Source organism: Notechis scutatus, chromosome 4 (genome assembly GCF_049901735.1).
Source record: "Notechis scutatus isolate UNSWTSFEM ecotype Mainland chromosome 4, rNotScu1.2, whole genome shotgun sequence".
NCBI lineage: Eukaryota > Metazoa > Chordata > Lepidosauria > Squamata > Elapidae > Notechis > Notechis scutatus.
The window spans coordinates 71,086,177-71,099,156 of record NC_142012.1 but is presented as its reverse complement, the minus strand read 5'-3'; the positions used below and the strand labels follow the sequence as shown (position 1 = coordinate 71,099,156).

The following is a 12,980-nucleotide window of genomic DNA, read 5'->3' as shown; positions in this document are numbered from 1 at the left end:
CAAGGAAGTTTTATTGAACTGCTAAGCACAAATGCCTTACCTCTGGAACAGCATTCCCAATTAGAAGCCAGGCCTTTTTGCCAAGAGCAAGAAAATAATTACACAATAGCACAGCATGTTCTTCTTCGTTTCCAGCCAAAAGATCAAGGAACTGCTAAGAAATGTGAGCAAACAAATGGTGCTGTTAAGGTCTATTTTCTATCACTGAATATTTTGGCTTAATTTAAATTTCACTTAAAGTGAAAGGGCAGCTATAAAGTGCAACTACTCCAGCTGTGTAATGGAAACAGCTATATCTTATTTTCATTTAAAGTGGTTCAACTTAGAACTACACAATCAGAAAATAAATATTCTTCACAAATGCATAACATCCTTTTATACAAAAAATTAGCTTACTGCAGCATGATTAAAGGAAGGTTAATTACAGAATTGTAGACCAAACTGGATCACTAAAATTGAAAGCAGATGGTGCCTGCCTCAACAAAGCCTTTGATGAGATTTCAATGTCTATTTATCCTAAAAGGTCATATGCAGCAATTCAAATTTTCCACTCTCCCCAAAGTTGATGCATGTATACCAATGCAAAAGAGCATAACACTGTTAATGCCAACAAACATCACAACCCACAGCAACTTTAATTATTCCACACATACCCCTATTGTTTTGGCATAAATGATTACAAAATAACTTCTTTTGATGATAAAACACAGAGTTCTAGACATTTGAAGCTTTTAACTTACATCAGAAGTACTCCATAGATCACAAATTCCAGCAAACGATACCTTATTGGGTAAGAAAGGAATCAGGGCTACATATCGGGCAATTAATTCCTATGTACAGAGAAGAGAAAGCAAAAATCCTCTCATTAGCCTGAGGCCAAAGCTGCCCTTGTTATTATAAACACAAGACTGTCCTCTCTTTAGAAATGGTGGGTCTCTTTTGGTTTCTCCTGGGCTTGTTGCAGGCTAGATCAGGCTAGATCTTCCAGATTGGTCCAAAATAATTCAGTTTGAGTGCACCAAGTCAGGTCAATGTCCTTGGGCTGACTGGTTCACTTCTCAGAAATCCATGAAGCAGACCCGTTGAGATTTAAAGTGAGCAAAACAAAACTAAAATAACACTACCCAAACTAAATAACACCAGCACTGATGACGTTACCTAGTTTAGGAAATGAAATGTCTGCAAGAAAATAACCAAGCTCAGAGAGCAGCAAAGACCCCTCATTTCAACCCTGAGCTACAAACATTCTGTTTTATTGAAGCAAAGAATTAAATCTTGCTTTGCATGTTACAGATGTAAGTTCCTCAGAGAATAAAAATACGCACCGAGGTTTGCTGTGGACTGTCTGGATGGACTTGTAGGAGCTCTTCTGGGGGGTTGAGTGCTCTGATGAATCTCGTAACAAAGAGTGTTTTTCCACTGATGTCAATTACAGTGGTCAGGCACTGGCGATCTGGAAATTTCAAGGCACATTCAGCTTTGTATCTTTCAGCTGCTTGAAGAAGCTTCTCATCTTCTTGAGTGTCAAACTTGAAGAGAAAAAAAATCCAAGTTTTTTTAAAAAAATGTTGCAACTAATGCATAAAACTTAAATAGCTAATATGCTCATAGCCACAGACAACTCCTGTCAAGATTAATGCTTTGGATATAAATGATATTTCTTGTTATGGATGGAAGAAAGGCACTAGGAGGATATTCAAAGGATGCTTTGATTCAATGAAACTTCAGCCAAGGAGCTCACTAGAGGGCAGCGTTAGTACCTGTCAATGACTCTTTAAAGTAACTGCATCTTTTTCTGGAATTGCACAATTATCCTGTGCCAAATGCCAGGGAGCTTGTCTTTAATTGAGACATTTTCCACCAAGTTAATAAAACATGGGGCACTGAAATACACATTCCCATCTATAATTCATTGCTAAATAAACACACAAAGGTTGACTCTTCTATATATCTAATTCACAATATATTTCTGATTTCACTCTTTCACTTGTTTGCATCTCTTCAATTTCCTATTTCTCTTTTGATTCACTTCTCCCTTCCCTTTTTCTTCTTCTCTGTAAGTTCAGAAAAGAGTGCAGTAATATAATAATAGTTGTCACAGCAATAATTTTAACAGTAATAGTAAAGACTTTGGATATATCAGTATATTTTATCTCTAAAGTATATAAAATAATTCCAATTCCCTATTCTATCTCAGCACCAAACATACCACCTTAGAAGTACAGAGTGTCTTGGGGTGGTTCCTATATCTTGTAACAAGTACATTACTATTGTCAAAATAATCAGACACATATTATGTACTGTATAAACACTAGTTTTAAATGTACAAGGAAACAAATGCACAGCAAACATAAATAGTTCTAACCAAACCCTGTTATTTATTTATTTTTTAAATTACATTTAAACATCATTTACCTTCTTCAACATTTCATGCATCTACACAGATTCAGGAAGACCAGCAAGAAAAGGCGGGGTGAGGGGGGAGATATCAATGCAATGCAATGCAATGGGCAAGAATCGTGTGAAAGAATATAAAAACTAAGCTGTTAAAATAGTAAGGGAAATGTTTGATTATTTAATTATCATTTTTCCAAAAGTAGGAAGGAACTGTGCTTATTAGGAAAAGAAGTGAGCTTTCTAGCAAGACGTCATCATGGAAAGGAAAATCTGCCCATCTCTACTGAAACTAGATGACTGAACTCACTCTCAAGGAAGAGTTATATAATCTTTGTTTCAACTAAACCCTTTCAAAATGCTGAAATTTCTGAAATCAAACCATTGAGAGAAGTCCATAAACAATAATTGGACCTGGACATGAATTTTCATGAAGCAAGTTCTGATTAAAAGGATGGGTTAAGGAAAAGGATTAAAGTTAATAGTCGAGAATTCTATTTTGCTTCCAAATGGGAATGATATAGAAACAGAGACAGGTATATAGAGATAGATATGCAATTCAAAATTTATGAAGAAATGACTAGAAGCAAAAAACTTTGTTCTCTGGAGAAGTATATTCAATGCCCATCCCAAACAGGCCTTGCCCTTTCACTGCACCTTGAACTTATGAAAACATCGCTTCACACTCCCAAATCCCCAACTTTATTCCCATCTTCTCATTTTATGGTTCAGCATCTATAGTTGCATCTTCAGTTATTTCCAATAGAAATTCTAGGCCATATACCGTTCTCTATAGAAGGACTCTAGGCAGACCCTTATATGTTCTGTCATGAAGAAATTTCCAGGTAGAGCAGCGGTCCCCAATCTTTCCACCTTGGCGGCCCAGCCTAGTGTGGGGAAGTGTGCGTGGCAGGAGCATGCACATGCGCACAGCTCCATTGATGCAAGTGGTGGGTGCATGTGCCCTTCACTTGCACAAATGGAGCTTTGCACAGGAGTTGGGGGTGCTTGTGCTCACGCTTGAAGCTCCATTCATGCGAGTGGAGGGAGCTTGAATAGAGGACCAAAGGCCGCTCGCATGTGACGTTCCATTTGCACAAATGGAACTTCATGCAGAAGCACCATCCAATCAAGCGCCCTCCGCTTATGCAAGTGGAGCTTTGTGTGCAAAAACAAGCGCCACCTGCTCATGTGCATATGTCCATTCACCTGAGTGGAGGACGTGTGTGCCCGTACCAATAGAGTTGTGCATGCACACATGCACCTGTCACTCATATATACATGCCCATGCTGATCTGTCAAGTTGGAAAGGTTGGGGACTGCTGCTCTACCTGGAAATTTCTTCATGATGGGACATATAAGGGTCAGCTTAGAGTTCTTATATAGAGAACAGAATTTCTATTGGACCATAACCACTTGGAAATAACCAAAGATGCATTGGAATACCTTGAAATACATTGAAATTAAAACATCCAAGAAAGACTGCTGAGGCATAGTATCCAACCTGATTAATGTGAAGGTCTTACCAAATTTTAAAATTGGACTGGATGATAAATTCATGGTCAGAAGGGATCCTTTTGGAAGCAAATGATAAATATTGGGGTGTGACTTTACATAGGCTTGTTTGGAGATCTAAATTCTAGATTTGTTATTTAAGGGCAGTTGTAGCACTATTAAAGCTTAATGTGCATAGATTTTCTATAACCAGCATAGCAACTCCATTTTATCTAGCACTTTTTAAAGGTATGATGATTTTAAATGATCTGTAAATACAGGTGGGTTAGTCAGAAGTTAAGAAGAAACCATACTCTGGCATCGAAACGATGTCTGTTTCTATTTGTAAAATGGCATTTTTGATACTATTTGAACTATCAAAATGGCTCCAATAAACTTACATTAGTTGGTTTTGATAGTATTGAGTTTTGTAGGGAGCACTTTTTGGAGCAATTTTGTGGGACTACCTTCACTTGGAAGACCTTTCAGGCTGCAGGAATATAATGGCTCCTTTTGAATGGTAAAATCTTACAATAATTGTAGAGGCATATTGTGCAACCCTTCCTCCGAAAGAAAAATGGGCATGCCAGGATAAATTGCACACTAAGAAAAGTGCATACCTGTTCAATTGGAGTCCCATTTATTTGCTATTTGTGGATTTTATGAAAATGGAGGCAAACCCCTTCCTAAATGTCCAAATTATACCCAGAAATAAAACTTGTCCTGGTTTACCCTTTCTTGAACTGATTCTCCAGGAATAAGTTGAGGTTCAATTGTAATGAACAAGGAAAGGTAGGAACCATCACTCAGATGCTGTATGGAATCGTATTTTCTGTCAATTCCCACATTTTCCCCTTTGCTATAGCCAAGAAGAATGGGAGGAGCTTCAATCTTAAATGTGCCATCAATCTAGACAAAGAGAAACAAAGAGTCCTGGGTAAAAATAACAATAGCAATAATTGCACTTAAGACTTGCATCCTGCCTCATAAAGCACCCTGTGTCAGCATATTGTGCCCAATAATCTGGGTCCCCATTTTACTGACCTTGGAAGAATGGATTGAATTCCAGGCTGCCGGAAGAGTTAGCCTGCAATACTGCACTTTAACTTCAGCACCACCAGGAGTTGTTAAGCATTAATGCTATTTATATGCATGTTTGTCTGTAAAAATGCTTTCTTTAGCACTTACTCTTCCTTGAAAATATACTGTTGTAAATGGTATCCGAATCAATCCAAGCCAGCGCTTTTCCATACACGTATGGACCCCACCGGTTTCTCTTTCACGATCATCCTAAGAAAATGTCCCAAAAATCCTGATCAACATTTGCAAAAAGAACATGTTGAGCTTCCCTATTTCTCTTTCCTAGATTCTCTAGAATTAATGTATTTATTTAATTTGCCAAGTTACAAAGCTGTCCATCTCACAGTTGACACTCTGGGTAACAAAAATACAATTAAAACCAACAAATAATAATAGGAATAACACCCGTAGTAGCAGAGTGGCATTCAAAGGTAACCCAATCTAGTTTATAAATATAAAAAAACTCCAAGATAGCAATTGTGAGTAGCAGCTTTAAGCTTTGCTCTCTCTCCCTCTCTTTTTTTTTTTTTTTTTTACTATTTTTACTCTTTCAGTACTTTTTCTACTTTTAAATTAATTTTTTTTTAAAACAAGTTTTATTAAAAATTTCAACAACAAACAAATCATTACATATTTAAATCTTCTCCTGTCTTTCTACAAAAATTTCCCCAATATTCTCATAAAACACAAAACAAACACAAACAAACATAAAAAAATCTTTTAGTAAAGTACCTTGGCCCCAGTTACCTCTCTTTGCATGGGCAGCGCATATCACTCTTCACAATTCTATCTTATTTAATCCATCTTAATTAAATCATTAAATTTATATCTTTTGCCCATTCATTATCCCTCTATCTCTTCTTATAATAAAAAGAATTTCTCCTGAAATCACTAATCAGAGTATGATGCCTTTCTATCCTCCCCCTAAGTTAGTAAAATTAACATTCAACATAACAAATACCCAATTCGGTTCTGCTTGGTACATTCTATCCACCAAAAATGTTTAAATACATTGTATCCTCCTTTCCTTCAATATTTTATTACATTTTAAAAATCAATCATTATTAAAAACTTCAACATTTTAATTTCTTATTAAATCTTAAACCATTCTAATTTACTATTTCAAATATAAATGTTACAATACCATCTTCTGTACCTAGCAGAATCTTTCTTACAGAAGTTTATATTTCATCCTTTGTCCCTAAAAAAAATTCCTCTTCTCCCATCCAATTTTAAAACTTTGAGGCTTTTCTCCGCCTTTCCCCTTTCTTTCTTCCCCCACCAAATCTTCCTACCCCCCCTTCTTCTTCTAACCCAGGGGTGGGCAAACTACGGCCCGTGGGCCACATCCGGCCCGTTGGTCTTTTTAATCCGGCCCGCCGAAGATTGGTACAGAATTAAGGTTTGATGTGAATGATTGAATGATTGCATTCATTTGATTTTGACTTGTAATGACAGGCATTTCGACACCAGGTGGCGGCCCGTCTGTCAAATTTTAAAAGTCAATGAGGCCCCCGAGCCAAAAAGTTTGCCCACCCCTGTTCTAACCTCTGCCTTGCTGGGATCCCTTCTCTGTTGTGTTCCCTTTTTCTCTTGTTTGCTATCATTATATTTACTTTGCATCATATTTTTCTCTTTCTCAAATGTTTTTTTAGATCTTAAGTCCTTCATTTTCCTTGCTCTCTTCCTTCCTTCTTCCTTAGATAAGTTTTGGGATTCAATAAAGATGGCGTCTTCGTCTTTTCCTTGTTGTTGTTCTTCTGGAACAACTTCTGTTTCCATCTGTTCCATTGTCTGTTGGTAATTGACCAGCGCCATTTCTAGAAATAGAAAAGCTTTTTCCATACCATCTTTGCAGGCTGCTTTTGTTTGCTCATATTCATCCCTCAGGTCTTCAAAAGGGAAAGCCATTATAAATAAATCTTTTCTTTTCTTTATTCCTCTTTCTTCTTACACCAACCAAATATTCCGAGAGAAAGGTAAAACAATCCCAAAATCCACAATCCTCAATAAATCCAAGCAAGCCAAAATTCCCCCTTCCTCTTCCAGGGGTGGTATCAAACAAATAAAAAAAAGAGTCCAAATCTATATTTTAAAGCCTTATTAAAATTATATTTCTGTCCTCAAATCTTCAAGGCATCTCCTCCAACAAGATCCAAATTTATATATTTTCTTTATCCTCTCCCTTCCGGCTTAATTCCGTCGGGAGGGAGAGTAAACTTTCCTTTCAGCACCTCAAAATAGCCGCTTTTTTTCTCTTGTGGAAAAAATCATCAAAAAACCATCTTTTCCAGGAATTAAATTAGATAAATCTCAAAGCCCTGGGTCGACCAAGAAGAACTTTCACTTTCAATAACTTTCTCTTCTTCCTCCTGCGCATACTTGCCCGGCTGCCGACTTCTTTGTGGCGGCCATTACGCACCGCCGCTGCACCGTCCTGGTAAAAGGGGGTTCTGCCGGCCAGGGAGGGGGTCTGCAACACCCCCAGACCCTTCCTCCGGATCCCCCTTACCTTCAGCTACCCCTGCAGGGCAGCCTTGCTCCGCACCCGTCCGGGTCGGAGCCCCAAACGGCTAGCGCGGCAGGGATCGCGCAGCTTCGCGAATCCCTACCGCTCGCGAAGCCGACAAACCGGAAACTCCTTTTAAATTAATTTTTAAATTGCACCACTTGAGGGCATTAACCCAATGTTAATTCCCTCAACCCTGTCCAACTATTTACAAAGTCTGCATTACTATTACTATTAATCTTCTCATCACTCCTTATTGCCCATCCTCTCCCACTTGTAACTGTATGACTGTAACTTTGTCGCTTGTATCCTTACGATTTATATTGACGGTTTCATAGTATGATTTAGTTGCTTATTGTACCCTATGACTATTATTAAGTGTTGAACCTGATGATTCTTGACAAATGTATCTTTTCTTTTATGTACAATGAGAGCATTTGCACCAGGACAAATTCCTTGTTTGTCCAATCACGCTTGGTCAATAAAGAATTCTTCTCTATCTTATAGTAAGTGCTGAAAATGACTAAGCCAGCGTCACCTGGTTAGACAAGTGGTGCCCTTCCATTACTTGGAAAGGTGGTTATAGGAAACTCAAGCTAGCGCTAGGCTCCAAACTACCTCCAAGTCTATCAGATGAATTGGTCCTCCCGCAGCAAGCCTCTGCTGACTGAAATGAAGCAACAGAAGCACTATTGGAATAGCCCCCTGACACTCCTCTGATCCCCAAGAACTATAGGGACCTGGCTGAAGTGCTTAGTGAGGAGGAATGCAATGTTCTACCCCACCTCCCCGACCCACAGACTGTGCAATTGAATTTATGGAAGGGGCTAAGCTACCAATACCTAAGATGCATGATACCCAAAGAAATGAGAGAACTGAGGGAATACAATGACATTAACTTGGCTATAGGTGTTATACAGCCAGCAATATCCAGAATAGCCGCCCCCGTACTGTTCAAGGAAAAGAACTGGGGGATGAGGCTGTACATTGACTTTAAAGGAATTAATGCTGGGTGCGTGCACAACACCTACCCCTACCCTCATAAAAGATATGCTGGGCTACCTAGCCAAAGGGAATGTGTTCAATAAGCTTGATCTCTGGGAGGCATACTACTGGGTCCCAATAAAAGAAGGAGAAGAGTGGAAAACCGCTTTTAACTGTCCTCTAGGCAATTTCCAATTCAGAGTGATGCTATTTGGATAGCCCCTGCGGTCTTCATACAATTGATAAATGAGGTCCTGCATGAGTACCTATATAAGAAAGTTCTTGTTTACTTAGATGACATTCTCACCTACAACAAAACCCTAGAGCAGTGATGGCTAACCTTTTCGGCACCAAGTGCCCAAAGCACACCTGCATGTGTGCACCCCCAAAATTTAACACGCATGCTTCCCCCCACATGCACCCTGCTCCCCACTTACCTCCCACCCTGGGCATACATGCAAGTCCCCATGCATGTGCTTCACCCCCGCGCATGTACATGTGTTCCCTGTGCATGTACCCATCCCCAGGCATGCACCCCACCCCCACGCGCAGCAGAGACCTGAAGACCAGCTGGCCAGCAGGAGGCACATGCGCGCATGTGTGGCAGAACTGAGCTTGGGCGATGGCTCTGTGTGCAACCTCTGACATGCCATAGGTTCGCCATCACGGCCCTAGAGGAACATGTGAAACTGGTGCAAATTAGCAAGTTATATGTGAAACTTTCAAAATGCGAGTTTCATAAAAGTGCTTTGGATTACCTCGGCTACCACATTATCAAACCAAGGAATAGAGATAGACCCAGGGAAAGTAAAAGAGATCTTAGACTGGCAATCCCTACACACTTGAAAGCAACTAACAATTTTTTTGGGGGTCCTCCAAAATTTATCACCAATTCATTCCTTCGTTTGCAGAAATTGCCTTGCCCATCACTGAATTACTTAAGACAGGAGGAAGACCTGCTAAACCCCTTGAATGCCAACAAGCCTTCAAAGGAACATTTCACAGAGGAACCGATACTAAGGCATCCGGATCCAGAACAACCTTTTGTGGTACAAGCAGATGCAAGTGACATGGTTGTGGCTGCCATCCTCCTTCAAAGGAATGCCAGGGAAAACCTGCAGCTGTGCACTTACGCTTCTAAAAAACTCACTGACACTGAGAGAAGGTGGGCAGTGTAGGAGAAGGAGGCTTACGTGCTGGGTACTGCTCACATGGAGGCAATTTTTGGAAGACAGTCAGCAGCCCTTTGAGGTTTAGACTGATCATAAAAATTTAGAGGCGCTAAAACCCCCCAGAAAACTCTCCACAAAACAAGTTCATTGGGCACAGTACTTCAAATGATTTAACTTCGAGCTTAAGTATATCCCGGGGGAGGAACCTGCTCGCTGACTCTTTGTCAAGAAAGCCTCAATTTAACAGCAAATGGGAGGAGTTAATTCATGCAGTAATTCCTCCTTCCCAACCCTTATCACAACCCTTATCACATCACCCGTGCACAGTTTAAGCTGCAGAGCCCTAGGGGCAAAGAGGAGAGGATCAAAAGACTGAAAGATGAGCTAACAGCAGATCCTTGGTACCAAACCAACAAAGACACTCTAACCCAGAAAGATGGAATGGCTTGGAAAGGATCAAAGCTATATGTCCCCAGCTCCCTGCGAATCCAAGTCCTGCGGAGAAGCCATGACTCTAAGCAGGGAGGACATTTTGTCTACCTAAAGAGAGGCAACTTGCGTAAAGAGTTGGAAAGTAAATGCTGACAAGTTAATAATGAGAGTTCATGAGAAGTATCCTCATAAGTCAAAGGGGGCTCCTGGCGGTGGCAGAGGAGGTTAGAGCTTTAACTAATCTATTATGGTTATCTGCAGGATATTCTTTTCGCTTGAAGGTGGGCAGCCTGTCAATCCTGAAGCTGACATATGTGTAGCCATATTTAACTGTAGTCTTTGCCTATTCTTTTTCTTAACTTTCTTTAGAGTTTCTGCAAAGGATTCCAATGGAGCTTGAGGCTCGCCACATTCTAGCAGCAGGAAGGGAGGTTGTAGAGATAAAGGGGAAATGTTATGACTAGCTGGCATTCCTTCCCATAGGAACTGAGAAGGTGCCTGCAGCTGGTGGAAGGTGGAGCTTGGAGTCATCGGACTGATGGACTGTGTGCTGATTGGAGAATGTGACTCTGGAGGGAAGTTTCAAACTTTTGCTTTTACTGGGTGTAATTCCAGGGTTTGGTCAGAATCGGAATTACACCAAGACCTTGCCAATTTGATATGTTCCTAATAAATAGACTTTGATGAACAAAGGATGCCTTGGATTTTTATTCGGGGGACATATTTACTTGGAACCTTGACACTATGGGGGAAGGGAGCTGTTGGGAAGGGGGAACTGAAACTACTCGTCGTGCTTTTCTGAGACATTGGCTTGTCATCCAAGGACAGAGACCTGGGAGGGGAAAGCAACGGCTCACAATGTAGCCCAATGATGCAGGGAAGGTTATCTAAACAATTCTTTGGAATACAGAGATAATGGGGGAGGAACAGGAAAGTTAACTAGGGAACCTATGCATACAAACTTTTAGTTCTGGCTTTGCTGTTAAAAAAAAAAAAAGCACTTGGCTTTTAGTAAAAGTATACCTTTCACACAAACGGAGTTGAGGGTCTTTCTTTCTTAGGAGCCCAAGCTGGGCCAGGTGTGATACAAAAGAATATTGATAGTCTTTTTTCATCGGAGGTTTCCACATTTTACTTTATTCTTTCTTAAACTTATTTGGAAGTGAAATATGGGATTGATATAAAAAGTAATCAGTAAACCAATCAAAATAAAAGCCACTTCATTAGGTCTTTTGCATCTGAATAAATTAAATTAATCCTTGGCAATAGAATAAAAGCCTGTCCATGCAGAAATTGGCAGGATTTCTTCAAGGGGTGTGGAACAAGTTCAATGGTGTCCTTTGAAGGTGCTTAAGAAATTCTGAAAGCCACAAATGTCTTCAGTAAAGACCCAAGGCAGTAAATAAGAGAAACCTACAATTTTCCTTCATTCCTTTACCACTTCTGTTGATGGCTCTGAGCACTTTATTCTATTTTTGGATATTACATACTGTATTTAGTGAAGACATCCTGATGCCAGTCACTCTTGACTACAAGGTGATCTAGTAGATAAGGCACCAGAAGGCAATGAGTTATAGTTCTTCCTTAGGCAAGGAAGTTGGCTGGAAGACTTTGGGCCAGCCACCCTCTCTCAGCCTAACCCACTTTACAGGGTTATTGTTATGGTGGAAATAGGAGGAGGAAGGACAATTAGTTATGTTTCCCAATATGAGTTATTTATAAAATAACATCAAAGATGAGAGTTTCTGTACCAGAGACAAATTCCTTGTGTGTCTAATCGCACTTGGCCAAATAAAGCTATTCTATTCTGTCCTGTCCTATCCTATTCAATACATAAAATCAGAGCAAGGATTCCTGTGTTTACTGATGAAAATAGTTCCAGTATGTTTCCAATGATGCATCCATAGTTATCAGCACTACTAAGAGTGAACCTCTAAAAGTGCTTCCTTTTTAAAAATTCTTCTCTTCCCCTTCCCCTCACAGAAAGTGCTTGAATGTTCAAACTACCGACCTTCAGAATATCCAGTCTAATCTGTTCTGAACAGCAAATCCTAGAGGGCACACTTTGCTTTTCATATCTGAATATTCTCTGCCTGGTGCTCCATTAGGTGAGTAAATGTAATCTCATCATTCAGCTCTTTTCAGTTTGTTTTCTCAACAGACAATGTCAACAGAATTTTTCAGATGATTTGCTCACCTCTAAGATATCATGCAGTACTTCATCAAATATGTTAATGAAGATGTCATCCTTCACTGACTGCAGACTAGAGTTGCTATAGTCACTGTTAGGAGCTCTGTAATTATATTTTAAAACAGAGATACAATACAGATCAAAATATAATTTGCAATACATCAGCATGACAAAGACTTGTTTTCTCTTTCCTTCTTCCATATTCTCCAAGATTAGCTTGATTTCATCACAATGCAATATCCTATTATCCTGTTCCATTAGAAGGGTTAGTAGAGTATTAGAGAGTTCCAAGGTTTGACTCCCAACCCAATCAGAATCCCAACCTTTCATTCAGATGTGAACAGAAGATATCTCATTTAATTAGGGAACGATAAAAAATGCCTAAAGCTGGAGAGGGTAAGTGATACACTGGTAGAATCAAGATCTGGAGCAGAATGAAGTTTTGCCCACTCTTCAGCCATGTTTTCAAACTCAGTTCTTTTGCAGTTTTCTACAAAAATTAAAACTGCATTTATTTTAAGAAAAATACAAAGCCAGTTAGTTATACTAATGGACACCTATTGGGTCTAAAGCAATTGAGATTTTCACACAAGGTTTTCATTTGGCACTTTGTGAGAACAAAGTGGTACAGAATCAAATGCTAAATAACTGATAGGTAACAGGGGCAACAAATATTTCCAAATTTGGCTTAAAATAACAAAGACCAAAATCTCCCACTTTCAGA

At 39.6% G+C, this 12,980-nt stretch overlaps 1 protein-coding gene across 7 annotated transcripts in view; it reads right to left on the bottom strand.

Annotated features, from left to right (window-relative positions):
* Positions 1-12,980, bottom strand: part of CC2D2A (coiled-coil and C2 domain containing 2A) — a 1,114,036-nt gene that overhangs the window by 20,907 nt on the left and 1,080,149 nt on the right. For all 7 annotated transcript variants that reach the window (XM_087963696.1, XM_087963695.1, XM_087963697.1 and 4 more), the window contains 6 exons: positions 12,263-12,359; positions 5,077-5,178; positions 4,621-4,797; positions 1,326-1,529; positions 741-830; positions 41-154 (listed from right to left, as the gene is read on the bottom strand). In XM_087963696.1, the coding sequence (XP_087819822.1) occupies positions 41-154; positions 741-830; positions 1,326-1,529; positions 4,621-4,797; positions 5,077-5,178; positions 12,263-12,359 (784 nt within the window). The remainder of the gene's footprint in view (positions 1-40; positions 155-740; positions 831-1,325; positions 1,530-4,620; positions 4,798-5,076; positions 5,179-12,262; positions 12,360-12,980) is intronic.